General features: G+C 43.2%; 1 protein-coding gene across 1 annotated transcript in view; it reads left to right on the forward strand.

The window, feature by feature from the left end:
* The first annotated feature begins 14,425 nt into the window (after positions 1-14,425).
* The window catches only part of cd247 (CD247 molecule), a 124,650-nt gene continuing 116,436 nt past the window's right edge, over positions 14,426-22,639 (forward strand). The window contains exon 1 of the mRNA XM_080203448.1: positions 14,426-14,545. Coding sequence (XP_080059574.1) covers positions 14,488-14,545 — 58 coding nt within the window. The 5' untranslated portion in view covers positions 14,426-14,487. The remainder of the gene's footprint in view (positions 14,546-22,639) is intronic.

A 22,639-nucleotide genomic window follows, 5' to 3' on the forward strand; every position in this document is an offset into this window, starting at 1 on the left:
ACAGTCCAGCGCCTGTTTGGGTCAATGCACCTAATCAGCACGTCTTTCAGACTTTGGGAGAAAACTGGAGCACCTGGAGGAAACCCACGCAGACACGGGGAGAATGTGCAGGCTCCGCACAGACAATGACCCAAGCCTGGAATCGAACCCTGGTCCCTGGCGCTGTGAGGCAGCAGTGCTAATGACTGTGTCACTGTGGGTCTAGGACATGCAAACATCCAGACAACACAACATCACTTACTTGTATCATCTATATTACAACTGGAGTATGTTTTTGACAGACAACGTGAGTTCTTTCCAATGAAATTAGAGTAAGCGACATTTCTAGTCATTGCCAGCTAATGAAACATACGTGCAGGGGTTGTTATGGTGTCATGGAATTTTTAATTAAGCAAAAACAATTCTACTATAACGCAAATCAAAGGTTCGTTACATCATAAATTATGCATTTTACAGATGAAAGCTAAAAATGCTATCCCTTTCAAGCTTTTATTTCATGTGTGGCATCACTAGCTTTTATGTATCCATTTTGAAATATTTTGAAATTGCTTTCCTCTTTCTCTGTCAGAAATGTTTTGTTTTTAAGTGAAGCTTCTCTCGACATTGAGGTTAATGTGCTGTTTTTTCTCGCTCCTCTACTTCCTTTGTGAGAGATTTAGCATGTTCATAAGTAGGGAGAAAACCACTGCAATTTAGTGTAGTTCCTGAAAGATGTTGCGACTTATCTTGCACTTTTTGTCTGTGTGAGGCAATTTTGCAATCGATTTCTTGCAGCTGTCTGTCCATAGGATGTCATTGTAGAACATTGTCCATGGTTATTCAACTCTCTGTCCCTCCATCTAAATCATTACGTTCTAAATATTTGAGATGCCTGTCACACGCCGCCAAAGAACCAACCCTTTAACTTTGCTGTGTGCCTTCTAACGTCCAATAAATTACTGACGCACGCCACCACCAAGGGAGTTGGTTACGGACAGCACAATGGCACAGTGGTTAGCACTGCTGCCTGACTGTGCCAGCGACCCGAGTTCGGTTCCCAGTTTGGGTCACTGTCTGTGTGGAATTTGCACCCATGTCTGTGTGCACGTCCAGGTTTCCTCCCACAGTCTGAAAGACATGCAGATTAGGTACATTGACCTGAACAGGTGCCGGAGTGTGGTGTCTAGGGGAATTTCACAGTAACTTCATTGCAGCGTTAATGTAAGCCTTACGTGTGACTGATAAATTAACTTTACTTTTCCAACGGACTTCCAAGTCTGTTGTCGCAAGCGAGCCAGACATTTCTTTTTGTTTGTTTGAGAGAGGACAAATGGCCAACTTGTGCCCGCAGCATTTCATTTTGCACAAATGGGGGTAATTTCTTCTCCTCTAAATGCAAGTGCTCCATTCTGGTGAAGGGAAGATCTGTACTGCGTGAGTCACCTGTTCATTCACGTCTCCCTACTCAATTTCCATGGCACAGTCACTGACTAACCCATAGTCCAGACCATTAGGTTAAAAAGAACAGAGGAGATAAATAACATGTGAGAGAAAATAAGTCATCAATCAGATGTAACCTGGTGCCAGGTATCAGGAATTTTTTCTCAAAACTTTACTGTTTGTTGACCCTTTTAATATTACTCCAAAACAACTCCTACACCAATGACACATTAACACTTAGGATTTCTATCTCAGGTTTGAGTGGGAGAGCAGAAAAAAATTGCACTTAGTTACCGGTAATGCAGATTTTCCTATTTCAGGTCTCTTCACACAGTTCTGTGGGCTCTTTGTTCCAGAGATTGACTTGGCTACAGCAATGGAGAGAACCCACAAAGGCAGATTAGAGGCTAACATGTAGGATGCGCTGTTACTTGTTGCCAATTATGATGCTGAGGATTCATGCCCAGTATACAAAAATATTCTCCTGTCACTTGAGTTAAAATATCGGTCAATAGCGAACAAGTGCACTGGGTGACAACCATTCCAGCGGGATACAAAAGGACAATAATTCCAATAACAATCCTCACAACTGGAGGTAGAAAGGAACTGGAGGCGATCTTGTGATTGATAAGAGTAACTGACGTTTGACCCCAAAATCACCCAAAGTAATGAGTTGCATAACTCTTTCATATGTCGCAATCAATACTTTAGTGTTGGCTGTGTCACCCATGTTACCCCTGGCTTACAAATCCTGATGTTGTGCAAGAACAAATATTGGAAAACTCGAATGTCCACAAGTTATGACTGAACACAAACACTGGAAAGGTAAAGCAGGAATAGGAATCTCTGTAAATTTAGAATTCTTGTATTTTTTTTTACATACCAAACTGAAGGATGGCAACCTCTTTGCCCTTTAGCAGACTCAACTCAAGCCCAAGAGATTAGGTTAGGGCTGTGCTGAGAATAAAACAGTGACATAATGAAAGAAACAAACTAACAAAGGCTGGCGATGTGTTTTACTGAGATAAAGTGACTGCAGAGCAGTCCTGTTGCCAAGGTAACATTGACCCTGACGACCAAACATGATTTTATACTCGTGCGTTTACCTCAAGAGGTCAACATCAGCAATTTTTTTACTCACTGCCGGTTCTGGATTCAGTACTCCTGTTCTCTGAAGATTCACTTTGAACTCCAGTAGATAGCGTCTTCCTGTCAGACTGTGCCAATTGCAACTGCCAAACATTGCTAAATAAGTAATCACAGAGCAGAACGTGTCCAAATTGTTATGATTGGGGTAAGATACCTCGGCAACCTGATGGGTAATAGCATGGTGAATGCCCACACTTCAAATAATTGGGTGCCCAAACCTGGGGCCAGGGCACTGAAAGGTCAGAGTTCTCCTGTTCCCGGAGTGGAAATCTGAGAGATCAGGGGTTGTGATGAATGAGGTGGGGGGGGAATTTCATAGAGACTTATCCCATTCTAACAGGATTAGACAGGGTAGATGCAGGGAGGATGTTCCCGATGGTGGGGTGTCCAGAACCAGGGGTCACAGTCTGAGGATTTAGGGTAGACTATTTAGGATGGTGCTGAGGAGACATTTCTTCACCCAAAGAGTAGTGAGCCTGTGGAATTCATTACCACAGGAAGTAGTTGATGCCAAAACATTGAATGTATTCAAGAGGCAGCTGGATATAGCACTTGGGGCGAACGGGATCAAAGGTTATGGAGGAAAAAGCAGGATTAGGCTATTGAGTTGGATGATCAGCAATGATTGTAATGAATGGTGGAGCAGGCTCGAAGGGCTAAATAGCCACCTCCTGCTCCTAACTTCTATGTGTTTCTACGTGAGGTGTGGAATCCCAGGAAAACAATGGGAAGCCACATCAGGGTGGTTCTCCGAGACACTCCTGCCACCAGGGAAGTTTCCCAGGGAAGCAGTCAGATATGGATTGTGTGCCCACCAGAATGGTGGTAGCCAGCTAGATCGACAATCAAAGGCCTAGAGGCTCCATGGTTCAAGAGGGCGCCATGGATCAAGAAGGCCCTGGCCCACGGCCCAGTGAAGCATCCGGAGAGTGGCTGCTCAGACTCTTTGGTTGTACTTTATTCACCTCTCCGAGGACAATTCCATATTGAGCTTCTCTCGCAATCTCGAGCTGCCTCAGCAGTGACCAGCTCTCCTGCTCAGGTTGCTAAGGCTGTAGGACCCTTGGCTTGGGCCTGCAGCATCTACACCATGCCTACCATCTTTAGTGAGCCTTGAGGAAACCAGTCACCTCTAGTAAAATTGTTGACTGTGTCCTGTTGCTGGCACATATGGGCTCAGAATTCCTCGATCCCAGTGTCGGTGTCGAGATGCCCAGGGGCAAATCATACCCAGTGACCCCAGTGCAAACAGCAAGTTCAAATGTGGCTGAGAGTCACCATATTTAAATTGGACATTTTTAAATTTAAAAACAGCCTAAGGCACCATTATCCTTTGCTGTCTGGATTAAAGTTTAAAGTTTATTTATTAGTCACAAGTAGGCTGACATTAACGCTGCAGTGAAGTTACTGTGAAAATCCCCTAGTCACCACACTCCAGCACCTGTTTGGGTACACGGAGGGAGAATCTAGGATGGCCAATGCACCTAACCTGCACATCTACCGAAATGTGGGAGGAAACTGGAGCACCCGGAGGAACCCATGCAGGTACAGGGAGAAAGTGCAGACTCTGCACGGACAGTGACCCAAGTCGGGAATTGAACCTGGGTCCCTTGTGCTGTAAGGCAGCAGTGCTAACCACTGTGTCACCGTGGATGAGCCAGGAGACGTCAAAATGCATTCTAAAGATATATACATGATTCAGAGACTTCACACTCTTGAAGAAATTGGAATCAAAACTTAGGGAACCCTGAGGCCCATCTGAGCTTTGGAGATTCACTGCACACTGTGTTTGTGGCAGAATCTGAGGTAATTTTATGAGTCTAACATGAGGACCCCACTTATTGGAAATCTGGGGACACACTCCACCATTGAAAAGCATTGGCAGTGTATTCTGTTATGGTTCCATGGTTATAAACAGGATATTCTCCAGCCTCTCATTAGCAGCACCACAGAGACCTTGTAATTTTCAACAGAAATGCGCAAAGATGATAAGACTGATTCTAAACTCCTGAATGTCCATCCAGTCCTGCTCTCCCTTTTGGATCTCGCCAGCATTCCAAATAATTGGAAATGTAACCCTTTCCGGAAAGTATTCTTCGGAAAATATTTAATTAAATTAGAATTAGACAAAATAATGTTGAAATGAAGTTTTAGTCCAAATGTTTTATTCCTGTACCTCCATTACAATATTAACAAGATTCTTTGTAATCCCATCGGGAGGGCACATTTGCACAACTATCAGACTAACCTACAAATGTCCTCCTGGGGATTTCCTGCTGTTATGGAGTCCTCCTCATGACAGGGATGGGAAATGGCTGTGATAGGCTGCAATGTATCAAAGCCTCCAGGGCACCCAAGAGGGATATTTTGTTGTTTCAAATTTAACTGGAACAAGTTCGGAACGGAGTTGAGGAGGAACTTCTTCACTCAAAGGGTGGTGAATCTCTGGAATTCTCTGCCCGTTGAAGTGGTGGAGGCTGCCTCGCTAAATATTTTTAAGAAGCGGGTTGATGGGTTTTTGATAAGAGAGGGGATTAAGGGTTATGGGGAGAGGGCGGGAAAGTGGAACTGAGCCACGACAGATCAGCCATGATCTTATTGAATGGCGGGGCAGGCTCGAAGGGCCAGATGGCCTACTCCTGCTCCTATTTCTTATGTTCTTATGTTCTTATGTTCTTATTGCAATTGATTCAACACCCTTTTAAATGTAAAGCCCTTTTCATATCAGGAATGCATGGGTGGTTCTAGTACTCAAGTTGACAGAGCACAAGTGATGAGAAATTAAGTTTATTAAAGTTTTTTAGCCGCAAGTAAGGCTTACATTAACGCTGCAATGAAGTTACTGTGAAATTCCCTTAGTCGCCACAGTCTGGCCCCTGTTCGAGCTGGCTAGCTGAGGTTAGTGGAATATCCTGCAAGCAACAGAGAAAAGCTGGGACACATCTCATCCTGGGGAGTATCACACCATCAGAAATTTGTGTACAAGATGTGGCATTTTGACAAGTGGTTAGCGGGGACTTTTGTTCAATTCCGGCCTCAGGTCGCTGTCTGTGCAGAGTCTGCGTGTTTTGCCCATGTCTGCGTGGCTTTCCCCCGTGTGCTCCGGTTTCGTCCCACAGTTTGAAAGATGTGCTGTTTAGCTGCATTGACCCGAACAGGCGCCGGAGTGTGGTGACTAGGGGAATTTCACAGTAACTTTGTTGCAGTGCTAATGTAAGCTTTACCTGCGACTAATAAATAAATTTTAATATTTTTCTTTAAGCATGAGTGCATGTAAACTTAGCTGGTTATAGTAATATTGTAAGTGCACTAGATTAGATAAGCTGTAACTGTATTTGAACTAGAAATAGTGAATGAACATTAAATTCAAATTATTTAATTTGGGATTTAAAAAATTCAAGGTGGACAAATTAACCATTTCGGAAATTACTCCAGTACTTGCTCCAGAATCTAAAATATAACCAGTGTAAACTGCATTATGGTTGTAACTGAGGAATGTTATTTAGCCCATCAGATTTTCTCAAATAGATAGTACAGAAAGAAACAGACATTGGCAGAAAATGATATCTGTAGGTGTTGTGTGAAAGCAAAGAAGTGTGGTTGGAAAATTGGGTTGTCTAGTGCAGGCTAGGTGGATTGGCCGTGCTAAATTTCCCCTTAGTGTCAGGGTAAGTATGTGGTGTTAAAGAGTTAGGGCCTGGGTGGGATTGTTGTTGGTGCAGGCTCGATGGGCTGAATGGTCTCCTTCTGCAATGTAAGGATTCTATGATTTTATGCACATTTTCTTAACCCAAAAAAAGTATCTTGTGCAATCGCTGCAAATTGTTTTAGATCCATTTTGAAGAACCTCATTTTGTGCAAAAGAGAGGCTGACCTGAGCAAAGCAGGCTCGCATTCAAACCTTGTTTCTACATAATTGTTGGAATTACCAACAATTGTTGGCACAATTGCCTATCAATGACCAAGAACAACTGCTGAAGCCTGCTCTGAGCCAGTAAAATTTTTCCAATTACGGGGGAGGCGATGGCCTAATGGTATTATCACTAGTCTATTAATCCAGAAACTCAGCTAATGTTCTGGGGACTGGATTCAAATCTCCACCACAGCAGATGGTGGAATTTACCTTCAATTTAAAAAAGTCTGGAATTAAGAATCTACTGATGATCATTGTTGGAAAAACTCATCTGGTTCACTAATGTCCCTTTAGGGAAGGAGAACATAAGAAATAGGAGCAGGAGTAGGCCATCTAGCCCTTTGAGCCTGCCCCGCCATTCAATAAGATCATGGCTGATCTGTCGCTGCTCAGTTCCACTTTCCCGCTTTCTCCCCATAACCCTTAATCCCCTTTCTTATCAAAAACCCATCAACCCGCGTCTTAAAAATATTTAGCGAGGCAGCCTCCACCACTTCAACGGGCAGAGAATTCCAGAGATTCACCACCCTTTGAGTGAAGAAGTTCCTCCTCAACTCCGTTCTAAACCGCCCCCCTTTTATCTTGAGGCTGTGCCCCCTAGTCCTACTGTCCTTTCTGAGCGGGAAGAGTCTTTCCACCTCTATCCTATCCATCCCATTCATCATCTTATAAGTCTCAATGAGATCTCCCCTCATTCTTCTAAACTCTAACGAGTACAAGCCCAGTTTATTCAGCCTCTCCTCATAGCTCAACCCCCTCAACTCCGGTATCAGCCTAGTAAACCTCCTCTGCACTCCCTCCAAGGTCAAAATATCTTTGCGCAGGTGCGGTGCCCAAAACTGCGCACAATACTCCAGCTGCGGCCTCACCAATGCCCTATACAGCTGCAGCAAGACCTCCCTACTTTTATATTCAATCCCCCTCGCTATGAAGGCCAGCATCCCATTCGCCTTCCTGACCACCTGCTGCACCTGCAAGCTGGGTTTTTGCGACTCATGCACAAGGACCCCGAGGTCCCTCTGCACCGTCGCCTGCTGCAGTTTTTCGCCCCGTAAGTAATAGTCCTTCCTACCATTCTTCCTACCAAAGTGGACCACCTCACACTTGCCAACATTAAATTCCATTTGCCATTTCCTGGCCCATTCGCCCAGCCTATCTAGATCCTTCTGCAGACTCTCCACACCCTCCGCACAATTTGCCGTTCCCCCAATCTTGGTGTCATCAGCAAATTTCGACACCCTACACTCGGTTCCCTCCTCCAGATCATCTATATAAATGGTAAAAAGCTGAGGCCCCAGCACCGACCCCTGGGGCACTCCACTAGTCACCATCCGCCAATCCGAATAGCACCCGTTGACCCCCACTCTCTGCCTCCTATTTGACAACCAATCCTCTATCCACGCTAACACCCTACCCCCAACTCCATGTCCCTCGACCTTCTGCAATAACCTCTTGTGAGGCACTTTGTCAAACGCCTTCTGAAAATCTAGAAAGACCACATCCACCGGCTCTCCTCTATCGACCGCCCTAGACACATCCTCATAGAACTCCAGTAAATTTGTCAGACATGACTTCCCTTTAATGAAACCGTGCTGTGTCTGCTCTATCAAGCAATTCCCTTCAAGATGTCTCGCAATTTCCTCCTTAATGACAGATTCTAACATTTTACCCACCACAGACGTTAAACTAACCGGCCTATAATTCCCCGCCTTTTGCCTGGCACCCTTCTTAAACAACGCCGTAACATAACCTGCCATCCTTACTTGATCTGGCCTGTATGTGACTCCAAAGCCAACTGCCCTTTGAAAAAAGGCATTAAATACTGACCAGCCAGTGATGCCCATGTCCCACGAATGAATAAACTTTTAAAAACTGCAGCAAGAACACAAGTTACGACTTTCACTGCCCTCAGCTGTTAGAATTGTGGATCATTCCTAGCTAGTCTTGAAATATTAACTAATGTAGTACACACCTGTGGATAACTAACACGTCAGGTAGCGCTTCCAGCAAATTCTTTTCTTTCCCATTAAGTAACATGAACGTATGAGAGGACAAAACATTCATGCAGTATGTTCGATAATCAATGACCCATCTCTACAAACCATGTCAGGTTGTTGAAGGAGACCGCTTTTTCTTGCTTCAATTTCACCGCAGTAGCCATCTGCTATGGGGTGACAGACAATCTCAAGGACAACTCATAGCTGTGAAGGTCGCAAACTTATTAAATTTTCACAAAACAAAATCCTTCCTGACTTCTGCTGGGGACATTTTGCAGCTAAGCTAGTTTGCAGTGCACACCAAAATAAGGTACGTGATGTGCCATATTTTCCAGGAGAGAAACATTTAACACTTTAGGGGAGAAACAAAGTTTTATTGTCTGCATTTTTCCCAAGAGTCTGAAGTGTTATATGGAGAACCAGTTTGGCTTGTACAATGAAATGTGAAGGAAGATTACCATGTTAATTTGGACAGGTGGTTTCAAACCAGGCCATGTTCTACACATGAGATCCCATTCCCATGGCACCCTCTTGTATGAGTGCAGGAGACGCAAGTCCTGACCCTTTACGTCCTCCCTCCTGACTATCGAGGCTCCCAAACTCTCCTTCCAGGTGCAGCAGTAAGACCTTATTTCAATCAGGCCTGCTGTATTTGCTGTTCACAATGTGGTCTCCTCTACACTGTGGAGACCAGATGCAAATTGAACCAATACTTTACAGAACATCTCTGTTCAGAGTCCAGGGGTGGAACTTTCCCCTCCTGCCTGCCACGGGAATCGTAGCGGGTGGGACACGGACCATTGCAGAGGCCTCGGGCGGGATATTCCGGTCTTGGGGTGAGCGCAGACAGAAAATCCCGTCCCTGGTGTGTTCCTGAGCTTCCCGTCAGCTGTCATTTTAATTCTCTGCCACATCTCACTGTGACCTCCCTGCGCCCGGTCTCCTGTACTGTCCAAATGGAGTGCCACTGAAGCTTGCGATTAAGCACTTTACAGCCTCCCAGACTCAACATCGAATGCATAACTTTCAGGTCACAACCAACTCTCCAGTTTTTTGTGGACAGAACTTGTTAGTAAGAAATATTGCTGTTGCCATTTATACCTTGACCAGGCCTGCCTAATGGTGGCATTTCCCAGCTTTTCTCAAAGTCTTGGAGTGGGAAAGGTGGAGGGCAATAATGGAGGCCCACCAGCTGCCTTGCTGGCTCTTCCCGCCAAGTTTTCAAGAAAGTAATGGAAGAGGGAGGACCCACAATATCACGTTAGCAGGGTGAATTCTGAATGTGGCCACTCCACCAGTAAGCTCAGCCCCTGACAGATTGGAGTGAGCTTTTTAAAGGATGCCCTGATCTGAATAAAATAGAAATAAAAGACAGGTTCTCCCCTTTGGCACAGGACCCTCCACTATGGACTGCTAGGGGGCAATGCTGGGCAGTGCCAGAGGTTAGTGTATGGACGCTGCCACGGTACTGCCCAGCATGACCCTCTCTCCCCAGGAGCTCTACTTATCTGTGCATCCTGACCAGGTGAGTCAGGGGTTGTTAACCGGACTGACATACCTTGGCATCAGCAGGGATAGGTTCCTAACGTGGGTGAGAATGCAGCAGGGAAGCTTGCTAATAATATTTAAACGTATGGTAATGGGGTTCCCGATCTTTCATGGCAGGGACGTGCATTACGTCATTGTCAGAGAGAGGTGGGGACAATCTGAATGGGGAATCCTGCCGGCATTAAGGAGATCTGGGGACTCCCGTTGGATTCTCCATCGCACGGCTGTCTCGACAGCTCAAAATGGGGATGGAAGATCCCAGCCAATGCCCTTATTTGTCCTATTATTAACTCCTTTTTATTTAGCAATCATCCCTTTTACCATTGCATCTCTACTTTCCACCTTATCTTCGATCATGCCCCCCTTCCCCCCCAGATCCAAACCATAAAACTGTTACATCTCTAACTTTCTGATGAAAGGCCGTTAACCTGAAATGTTAAACTTTGTTTCTGTCTCCACAGACGCTTCCTGAACTGCAAAGTGTTTCTCACATCTTGTTCTTAATATGTGCTACACCTTCTTATCAACTAAGATCAAAGTGCTGAGATCCATCAGAAGGAAGAGGAGGCCTGATTGAGAAAGTTTTCTTGGGTTCTTTCAGCAGACCCACCCTAGGCCTTCTATCACCTTCCACCAGGCAGTCCTGGGGACTGACAGTAAGAGGCAGTCGAAAACTGGGCAAGGATGCAACCTCTTTCTTAATAACTAATGTTAGTTAAGCTGAATGGAGCTCAGTGAGATAATCTTCCTCCTGTATCACCTCCATTTGTTCCTTACGTTTCCTCATACACACAGGATGCCAGTTTTGGTGGAGTGTAAAACTGTACTGTTGTCTTCAATGACACTTGTCCTCATCTGAGGAAGAAGTCATACTTTACAATATTATATCTATGAGCCATTCCCAATACTACTGATGTATTCATGATCCATTATGCTGAATTCCAGAATATGTTCAGAAATGTAGTATAAAGGGTTAATGTCAAATATGCAAACAGTTTACATCATCAGTGGTATAGGATGATATGACAACAGAATATGCTGGGAGATAGTTCCATATGAAGCGTTGTGTTAATTTGTACTGTATATAGTTAGTAGAATGTTCACCAAAAGATAAAGTTTACCAACAGCCTTGTCTCCAGCCGTCTCTATCAATCCTAGCCAAGGGCAACCTTATCTAAGACCCACAGCAATGATAACAGAGAAAAAGTGCCAAGAGGCAAAGGGTGGAACACATGCCATCTATGGATCATGCCAGCCATAAGACGGCCAACTAAGGGTGTAATTCTCCCATGCTCCCATTGATGAGTTCAGTTTGGCAGGAGTCACAAGATTTGATTTCAACCCAGTGTGAAATTCCAGCAAATCTTCTGTAACTGTCCACCATGGCAGATTGGGAATCCCATTTGCCAGCATAAAACTGATCTGCGTCCCACTAATGGGGTGCAGATGAAAGCCCAGCTGGATCTATCACTGTGTCCGATTCTCTGCGACATCAGTGGGAAAATAAGCCATCCAGAACATGTCTAGACCAGTGTGGTGTGCAGAAGTTGTAAAGTTTTAAGTTTAAAGTTTATTTATTAGTCACAAGTAAGGCTTACATTAACACTGCAATGAAGTTACTGTGAAATTCCCCTAGTCACCACGTACTGGCACCTGTCAAGATCAATTGTTTAAACAGCACGTCTTTAAGATTGTGGGAGGAAACTGGAGCACCCGGAGGAGACCCACACAGACACAGGGAGAATGTGCAAACTCCACACAGACAGTGATCAAAGCCAGGAATTGAATCCAGGTCCCTGGCGCTGTGAGGGAGCAGTGCTAACTGCTATGCCACCATGTCCACAAGTAGGTTGACATTAACACTGCAATGAAGTTACTGTGAAAAATCCCCTGGTTGCCACACTCCAGCTCCTGTTTGGGTTCACTGAGGGAGAATTTAGCATGGCCAATACACCTAACCAGCACGTCTTTCAGACTGTGGGAGGAAACCGGAGCACCCAGAGGAAACCCAGGCATCCAGAGGAAACCCAGGCAGACATGTGGGAGAATGTGCAAACTTCACACAGATAGTGGTTCAGGCTTCAGATCATCTCCAGCTGGCTCTTGCTCATTGGGATCAGCCTATGAAAATCTATCTATCCTATTACCTTCATTGCTGATTGGTGTAATATTGGAGCCTGGTAGTAAGCTGCGTTGTGCTTTTTGTTTCTGGCAGTATCCCTTTAAGGAAGTGCCCCTTTAATTCATCCCTCAGTTTATTTTATTTGGTTTCTTGGATAGTTGATTTCTTCACAATAGGAGTAGGCTGGGTTGAACTGTGTGTTAATCCACAGGATGGTGCAACCTTTATGGAAATACAGAATTAGATGCATGGGAATGGGATTTAATTTTTAAAAAACTACTTTAAGTCACAAGAATTATAAACCTGCTTCAATAAGCCAGTATGAAGGCAGTTATGTGAAAAATAGTACTGCACAGTTATCCTGAGAATGTTTTTATGGATGATCTTGATTCACTGCAGCCCTTGTGGTCACGGTACTACAGTGATAATCTTAGGTATGGAACTCTAGAGAGTTGAACTACTGACAAAGAAGGACTAGTACTCAATGTCCAAGTCAGATCGACGTGTGACAAGTTTTTAAATTTAAAGTTTATTTATTAGGAGGAAATCGGAGCACTCGGAGGAAACCAACACAGACACGGGGAGAATGTACAGACTCTGCACAGATAGTAACCCAAGCTCGGAATCAAATCTGGGTCCCTGGTGTCATGAGGCAGTAGTGCTAACCACTGTGCCACCGTGTCGCTCGACAAGAGGAGGAATTCATTATTGTAGAGTTCCTGCATGCACCATGCACTTAGGCCCTCAAAATGAGGCTTACCTTTAACTTCAAATTCTGTTTAGACAAAGATATATTTAACGCTGTTCACTTATAAGTTGAATAAAAGAAAGAATTCCTGAGTTTCACATGAATTGTGAAGAAGCATATCATCACAGAATCCCCAGAGTGCAGAAGGAGGCCATTTGGCCCATCAAGTCTGCACTAAGCACAATCCTCCCAGGCCCTATTCCCATAAGAATATAAGAACATAAGAAATAGGAGCAGGAGTAGGCCAACTAGCCCTTCGAGCCTGCCCCGCCATTCAATAAGATCATGGCTGATCTGTCGTGGCTCAGTTCCACCTTCCCGCCCTCTCCCCATAACCCTTAATCCCCTCTCTCATCAAAAACCCATCAACCCGCGTCTTAAAATTATTTAGCAAGGCAGCCTCCACCACTTCAACAGGTAGAGAATTCCCCCTGCTGCTCCTCCGACACCACGAGGCAATTTAGCATGGCCAATCAACCTAACTTGCACATCTTTGGACTGTGGGAGGAAACCGGAGCACCCGGGGGAAACCCACGCAGACATGGGGTGGGGAGAACATGCAAACTCTACACAGTCCCCCAAGGCTGGAATTGAACCTGGGTCCCTGGCACTGTGAGGCAATAGTGCTAACCACTGTGCCACTGTGCTGCCCTAACCACTGTACCACCCTGCAATACCACAATATGTGGGATCCACCTGCAATACTTTTTAGTCACGTTAATTTGTTTCCTTTCTGAACCTTTCCCATTTTGCCAATTATAAATAAAGAAAATGGAACCTAAAGTTTCTTGAAACACTTACAACGTGGGGAAACAATAGAATCGACAGTTAGTTCACACTTGAGGTTAACAGCATTGATTTTACAACTCATAATGTTTGAATTTTAAATATGTGGAACTTAATCAATATTTGGACCACTTCTGCTGACTAACCTGTCATTACAGATACTAAACATCAAAATTAAAAATTGTGACAAATATAACACATTTGCTGCCATCAGATTTTTGAATGAACCTACCTCGCATTAAGTTGATCTTTCTCTAGACCCTAGCTGTGACTGTAACACTACATTCTGCACTCTCTCCTTTCCTTCTCTATGAACGGTATGTTTTGTCTGTATAGTGCGCAACTAACAATGCTTTTCACTGTATACTAATAAATGTGACAATAATAAATCAAATCAAATCGTTTATGTACTTTCATTGAATTTGCTTTTTTGTACACCTGAAAAAGAGAGCGTAAATAACTAAATGAGATAACAGGTTGATAAATGCTGCAAAGAAATATGCTCAGCGAAGTGAATGAAACTAAACAAAAACAATTAGTAACCTGCAGAGAAAGTGATGGTAAAAGAGATCCAGGGTTATTTCAAATGTCTTTGTGACTATGTATAAAGTTGCACTAAAATGAAGTAAAGACATAATAAATATGTTATCAGCACACAGATCTCCGCATTCAGAGCCCCTGTAGGCTGTACACAGGCTCAACTGCTAGCCACTTCCTGAACACACAACAGAAACCAAGTCATCGCGCAGCGTGAGGAACAAAAGGCCTTAGTGGAAAAAAGCAAGGGAAGGACTTAGAAAAGAAAATGAAATTAAACTGGATTTGTGCCATAATATGCCTTGTCACTGACTTCCACCTCGCTGGTAAGATCTTGTCTTTTCCCTTTGAAAGATAGCCAAAATTTGGAATTGAAAAGCGAATAAGATGTCACACTCATTGGTCAAGGTGTGAGGAAATGGTCCAGGACATTTCAACACTTTATATTAGTGACCAGGCTGTCTGATATCCGTTTGGTGACACATTTGCTTGCAGATTGTTGAATGAATTGTTGTTCTGAGGCCAAACTGTGTGAAAGGGTTCGAAAGAACGTGCATGGCATGACGATCACCTAATCAACCAAAAGATGATGGAGTTTAATCATTCAGTTTGAAGGGGGAATAAACATTAACAATGCAGCATAACTGGTTTATTTTATTATCTCTGGATATAGTGGCATTCTTCTTGTCTTATTAAAAGATGGTAGAATTCTAATTTAATACTTATCTTCAAGAAATGGAGTAGCCTGTGATTAATTCAGAATCAAAACTACGTATTTAAGGATCTAATCCTCTTTAGTATTATTGCGCATACTTCTTTAAATGTCTCAATACAATATACCTGTTTCTAAACCAGTCCAAACTTGACAAAGTTGTTTTAATTGGATTATATGAAAGTGGACGTTTTTTTAATTCATTCATGAGACATGGGCGTCACTGGCTGGGTCAGAATTTATTGCCCATCCTTAGTTGCCCGAAGACAGTTGAGAATCAACCATATTGCTGTGGATCTGGAGTCACGTAGAAATCATAGAAACCCCAGTGTGGAAAGGGGCCATTCGGCCATTGAGTCTGCACCAACAATCCCACCCCAGACCCTATCCCCACAAATTTACCCTACTAATCCCTCTAACCTACACATCCTGGGACACTAAGGGGCAATTTAGCACGGCTAATCAACCTAACTTGCGCCTCTTTAGACTCTGGGAAGAAACTGGAAGAAACCCACGAAGACACAGGGAGAATGTACAAACTCCACGCAGACAGTGATCCAAGTCAGGAATCAAACCCAGATCCCTGATGCTGTGAGGCAGCAGTGCTAACCATTGTGCCACTGTGCCAGACCAGGCAAGGTTGGCAGATTTCCTTCCCTAAAGAACATTAGTGGACCAAATCGGTTTTTCCAACAATCAACAATGGCTTCATGGTCATCATTAGATTCTTAATTCCAGATTTCTTTTATTGAATTCAAATTCCACCATCAGCCATGACAGGATTCCAAACCTGGGTTGCCTGAACATTAACTGAGTTTCTGGATTACTAGTCCAGCGATCATACACTAGGCCATTGTCTCGGGTATTAGTAAAGTAGGTACAATGGTCTCACTTTGTAATATATCCAACATGTTTGTTTTAAATGGATTACAACTTACATTTTTTTTCAAGCCTGAGTGCTATCTGTGAGGAGAAAATGTCCTTTCAGCTATTCCAGCTTTGGCAAACACCCACTTTCCAACAAGTGTCTGACTTCTAAAAGTTAGGCAATGTCTGTTGTCCAGTAGGAAGTTTTGTAACTACCACAACATTCGCTCTTCATAGTCATCTAAAAGCACCCTCTCGTCAATATTGGTCATTGTCCAGTTTTGAAATGAAAGCCTAAGGGAAGCAGTAAGGTACTTTCTAGCAGAATCGTTGAATTAATACGTATGTGTGTTTAAGGGGAGAGATACAAATGGGTCCAGAGGGGCAGCTGTTTCACTCAGAGGTTGGTGAGTGTCTGGAGCAGGCTGCCAGAGGTAGTAGTAGAGGCGGGTACAATTTTATCTTTTAAAAATCATTTAGATAGTCACATAGGTAGGATGGGTATAGAGGGACATGGGCCAAATGCTGGCAGTTGAGACTAGCTTAGTTGTAAAAACTGGGCCGAAGGCCTTGTTTCCATGCTCTAAACCTCTATCACTCAGGCGATTTGTGATTCTAAATTATTCAGCCATAGGATCAACATAGATAAAGCAACTAGAACTAAAATAAAACAGTGATTAAACATTGTAGACTTGGGGGAATGAAAAGCTTGTTTTTCAGAAAAAAGTGATTAAAATTCATGGCCAGAAGCGGGGCCTATATTTTCTGTGCTGTTACGATCTGTTGTGACTCTGCCTTGTTTAGAATCTTAATTGATAGTTTCTTAGACTAAATATACTATTCTTGATCTTTGAATTAATATGTATGTACGTGCACTGAAGTAAGTCTGAAATTGAAATAATCTTGACTTATGCTGCAAATCAATTACCTGTATGATCATAGAATCCCTACAGTTCAGAGGAGGCCATTCAGCCCATCATCAAATCTGCACCAATCACAATCCCTTCTTACTGTGTTCCTCCCACAATCCCATGCATTTACCCTAGCTAGTCCCTCTGACACTAAGGGGCAATTTAGCATAGCCAATTCACCCAATCCGCACATCTCTGGGCTGTGGGAGGAATGATGTGGGTATGCCGGCGTTGGACTGGGGCTAACCCCGAAAGCTTGTGAGTATATTATCAAATAAATAGGTTGGACTAAAACCTGGTGTTGTCAGACTTTTTACTGTGGGAGGAACACAGTAAGAAGCCTCACAACACCAGATTAAAGTCCAACAGGTTTATTTGGTAGCAAACACCACTAGCTTTCAGGGCGCTGTTCCTTCGTCAGGTGAGTGGGGAGTTCTGATCTGGTTTGCTACCAAGTAAACCTGTTGGACTTTAACCTGATGTTGCAAGATTTCTTACTGTGTTTACCCCAGTCCAACGCTGGCATCTCCACATCATGACTACTGTGGGAGGAAATCAGAGCGCCTGGAGGAAACCCATACAGATATGGGGAGAATGTGCAAACTCCACAAGACAATGACCCAAGCCAGGAGTCGAACCCAGGTCCCTGTAAAATGGCAACAATTCTTCCATACACATTCTAGCTGTCAATTTCATGTTTGCACATGGAAAGCAAATTATTATGAATTAGCTTTTAAAAGTTTCTAAGATACATGTTATATAGGTGTCATATAAATGTTGTGAGGTAGGAATTATGATTGTCCCTTATGCACATTTGTAGAATGGGTGAATCACAGTTTGCTCAAACTGGAAAGAAAACTTGATCTCATTCATTGTTTCTGTCCACTGATGCTGATGGAGTCAATTTACCCAATAAAGATAAAAGAAAATCTGTTCAGCATTGTAACCCATAATTTGATTTGATTTATTATTGTCATATGTATTAGTATACAGTGAAAAGTATTGTTTCTTGCATGCTATACAGAGCATACTGTTCATAGAGAAGGAAATGTGTGAGTGCAGAAAGTAGTGTTACAGTCACAGCTAGGGTGTAGCGATTGATCAACTTAATGCAAGGTAGGTCCATTCAAAGGTCTGATGGCTGCAGGAAAGAAGCTGTCCTTGAGTCGGTTGGTACATGACCTCAGACTTTTGTATCTTTTTCCTGACAGAAGAAGGTGGAAGAGAGGATGTCTGGGGTGCATGGGGTCCTTAATTATGCTGGCTGCTTTGCTGAGGCAGCTGGAAGTGTAGACAGTGTCAATGGTTGGGAGGCTGGTTTGTGTGATGGATTGGGCTACATTCACAACTTTTTGTAGTTTCTTGCAGTCTTGGGCAGAGCAGGAGCCATACCAAGCTGTGATACAACCAGAAAGAATGCTTTCTATGGTGCATCTGTAAAAGTTAACTAATTGCATAAACTAATTGCAATGAAATATTGAACCTGAACTTAATTAATTGCAAATATCCGTTCATTTAGTTACATGAAGCTTACTTAACTATATTACAGATTTCCCATATTGAGAATATAATTTGAAGAAACTACACGAGGGAAAGATCTAACTTTCAAAGCTATTGGATTGTTGTTGAGATTACTGCAAAACATTTTCTTTTCTGCTTTCGTAGCTTGTTAATAAAATGGACACTAAGATCTATTGGAATATGTCTGGCCTTTTGGAAAAGTTGAACGTATTTTGATCTTCTGATGCATTTATTTATGTTGCAAGTACAGAACATCGATAAAAATTGACCTTTCCGGATAAAACGTAGTCCAAACATTCAGGAGTAAGTCAATCTCAGAATACCTGAGACAGGTAGGTCTAAGGTTCCAGGTCATTCTCAGACAGTCAGGTTCTCCCAATGAACCCCGCATGAGTAAACTTCGTTCTTAGAACTAATACTTTCTACACATCTTGAAAGCCTTCGCCAAACTTGTGTGGTGGTCTTGACAGGACAAGGAGCATACACGTGCTCTGTAGTAGTGCTGTGTTACTTGGCTAAACTCCAGCCCTATCCCCAAATCTTGCTCTGCCCACTTGAGCCTAAATTCCTTGCACTCGGGTAGAAATGTCTGTGGGGAAATTCCATGCTCTGTATCAGACACATGTGAACTTGAATAAATTACTCAGTTGCTAGGTATGGAAACTTTTGACCATGGCAATGACTTTTCATGTCTGAATTCTTTTTGTTTTACTCATTCATGGGGTTATGAGCATCACTGGCTGGCCAGCATTTATTGCCCATTCTGAGTTGCCCTTGTTCAAAGGGCAGTTGAGAATCAGTCACATTGCTCTGGATTCTCATGTAGGCCAGACCATTTAAGGACGGCAGATTCCCTTCCCTAAAGGACATTAGTGAACCAGATGGGTTTTTCCGACAATTGGCACTGGTTTCAAGGTCATCAGTAGATTCTAAATTCCAGACTTTTTTATTGAATTCAAATTCCACCAACTGCCACGGCAGGATTTAAACCGGGTTCCCAGAACATTATCTCAGTTTCTGGATTAATAGTCAAGTGATAATACCACTAGGCCATCACCTACCCTGTACAGACAAGTTATCGTGGAAGAACAGAAAGACTATCAAGGCTACCTCAATGTGCTTTACAGTAATTTTCAAAATGTGATCATTGTTGTAATGTAGAAAATGTGACAACCAGCCACATAGAAAAGGATACTGGTGTGGTTTGACACTTTGACAGTATTAGGTCATTGTGTTGGCTGCAAGATATCCAGGCAATAAAGGTAATGCACCCAGCGATGTTCCACAAACAGAAATGTGATCATGTCCAGATCTAAAAAAAACATTCGTAAAAAAATACCAAATTTCATTCTTTCCAAGACAACCTTTGCCGAAACCAAGGTGGAAAAGGAGCATAACACATATACGTGAAGAATAGCATTTGCACAGAGTGTACCCGATTGTTGCTGACTCTTGAGGCATTGAACAGTCACGTGAATTGGAAATAATAACGTAATGATTTCTGTGATGGTGAGGTTGGGAGAATTAATCTGCTGTTTAAGTGTGCCAACTGCAACCCAAGATGCTTGTGTAAAAATTACTCTTACTATTGCGTAAGCAACGTAGGGTTTTATTATAAATCTAAAATCTGGCTTTTTTACAGTTCAAGAAAATAGAACATAATGCTTTTGCCATTTGGACATGCTATAAAGCAAGCTGCCAAGTTACTTGCAGCCATTTTGCAGTCTTGCTGAAGAAGAATGGAATCCATTGCAACGCACGAGGATGAAATCATTGTCCCTTTCTGCTGACCATCTCAGCTTCTTGCAACTAAATTTCATTCGATGAAGCCTCGATCACTGTTGGATGAGATAAACATCGCTAAATGCTGTCAGTTTTTATGGATTGGTATTTTCTGCACGTACGTGGTTAGATGCACTTTATCTCCCATGCCAGTCAAGTGCATCTTTTCACAGTGCGTCTGAATGGGAAGTTTAATCAATATCCCCACAACAGAGCAGGAGGAGTCACCACAAAGAGTGGCTGACATCTTGTTCTTCCAAATGTTGAAGAATTCTTGGGCCAATGCTTTTGAACCTATCGTGCTGTTTGGTGCTGCTGAACTGAATGTAGAAATGTCTGCAGCTCACACATATATTTTTGAGTGCTGCAGTGGACCCTAAGGGTGGCACAGGGGCACGGTGGTTAGCACTGCTGCCTCACAGTGCCAGAGACCTGGGATTCAATTCCAGCCTCGGGTCACTATTTGTGTGGAGTTTGCCCGTTCTCCCTGTGTCTGCATGGGTTTCCTTTGGATGCTCCCGTTTCCTCCCACACGCCAAAGATGTGCGGGTTGGATTGATTGGGCGTGCTAATTTGACCCTAGTGTCAGCTGGATTAGCAGGGTAAATACGTGGGGCCTGGGTGGGATTATGGTCAGTTCAGACTCAATGGGCCAAATGGCCTCCTTTTGCACTGTGGCTTGTTACAGGGAGCTAGTCCTCTCAGGAAAATAAGTTTTGGTGCCAAAGCATCTCATTTTTGTGTTTCATCCAGATTTTAATTTTATGAAAACTCCTAGGGATACTAATTGAGTAACAGAAGATATTCAACACTTTAAACTGGCTAAAAGGCAGATTCATATTGGAAAAGAGAATAGCAGCAGCTTTATTTATGCTCATTAGTTGTCAGCTGTACAATAATACTGGGGCATGTTTGGCCTTATTGGGTTATTGTGTCGACAGCAAAATATCCAGGTATTGAGGCAGCACAGAAAAGGGCAGCAAAACTAATAACTAACTGAAGGCACTTGAGTCATCAGAACAGATTGGGCAGGTTGAAGTGATCAGTGGAGAGATTATTCAAGCATCCAAGACCTTTAAGTTAAGTTGAGTTCTAATAATGTACCCGAGGGAGCTGGTTAGCTTCATCCACTAGACGACTGGCTGGCTTGTGGATCAGATTAACAACAAAAACATAGGGTTTATGCAGAGGCACATTTGAGACTTGCCTCCTCATTCTACCCTTAGTAAAGATATCGTGGCACTCTGCTAGCTGCTGGTATTGGTGAATAATCACCAAGGACCTGCCATCAGGAAGGAAACTGGAGAGGACAAAGAATGTCCCTGAGATTGCCACGAACTGTGGATCAGAGGACATGAGTTTAAGTTTAGAAGAGGGCAGATTTACACAGTGTTTAGACTTAACTGCAGATTTTGTAGAATGAACTGTTCATAGAGGGAATGGAGGCAGAATTGCAGAACAAATTAAGAGTGACTTAGATTTATATTTGAGGGCATGGGCAATGAAGAGGTAGTAGTTTTTGGGTTTCCTCCCACAGTCTGAAAGATGTGCTGGTTAGGTGCACTGACCTGAACAGGTGCTGAATGCGGCAACTAGGGGTTTTTCACAGTAGCTTCATTGCAGTGCTAATGTAAGCTTCAATTGTGACTAATAAATAAATAAACTTTAAACATTATTTTGAATAGGATTTTCCAAATCCCAAAACCAGCCATGTAAAAGGAATTATCCTAATTTTTCACTTCATTGATGATTATCAGAGGATTGCATGGTGGCACTGCTGCCTCACAGCTCCAAGGACCCAGGTTCAATTCCAGCCCTGGGTGACTGCCTGTGTGCAGTCTGCACATTCTCCCTGTATCTGTATTGGTTTCCTCCCACAGTCCAAAGATGTGCAGGTTAGGTGGATTGGCCGTGCTAAATTACCCCTTAGTGTCCCATGAGCCGTGGAAAATGTATGGGATTATGGGTGTAGGGCGGGGAGAGGGCCTAGGTAAGGTATCTGTCAGAGAGTTGGTGCAGACTCAATGGGCCGAAAGGCCTCCTCTGCACTGTAGATATTCTATGATCTTCAATATATGGCCATTAATGCTGACTCCCTGAACAATGCAAATAGCTTTACCCTATTTTCCAAATGCAAACCCGTCATAACTTTGAACATTTCTAGTCAGCTCTCGAGTTCACCATCTTTGTTGTTGTGAAAAGAGGTTCAGATTCTCCAGCCTCTCATTATCTGGGTCTTGCAGGGTCTCTTCTGTCCAAGGCTGTCACCTCTCTCTCAAGGCAAGGACACCAATCTCTAGATGTTGCCTAAGCAATTGTATAGGTTTAGTATGATCCCTCTCTGTGCTTTATGGTGCCAATGACCCAGGACTCTGCCACTTAGTGGAAAGCCACTGATGACACTTGGTGTCCTCTTTTCAGAAGTTGCAGTGAGAAATTCACGCCCCATGTTCCTACTGATAAAACCTAAGATTCTGCATATTTTATTTTCAGCTTATCAACTTAAACATCCCGCTTTGAGTTGGCATTTGTGCTAAGTGTATTACAAAGAAAAAGACTGACGCACTCCAGACAAGGAGTTAGAAAAACATGTTATTATTAAGCCCCATGTCTGGTGAATGCTAAGA

Source organism: Carcharhinus amblyrhynchos, chromosome 15 (assembly GCF_965287045.1).
Source record: "Carcharhinus amblyrhynchos chromosome 15, sCarAmb.v2.hapA, whole genome shotgun sequence".
Lineage (NCBI taxonomy): Eukaryota > Metazoa > Chordata > Chondrichthyes > Carcharhiniformes > Carcharhinidae > Carcharhinus > Carcharhinus amblyrhynchos.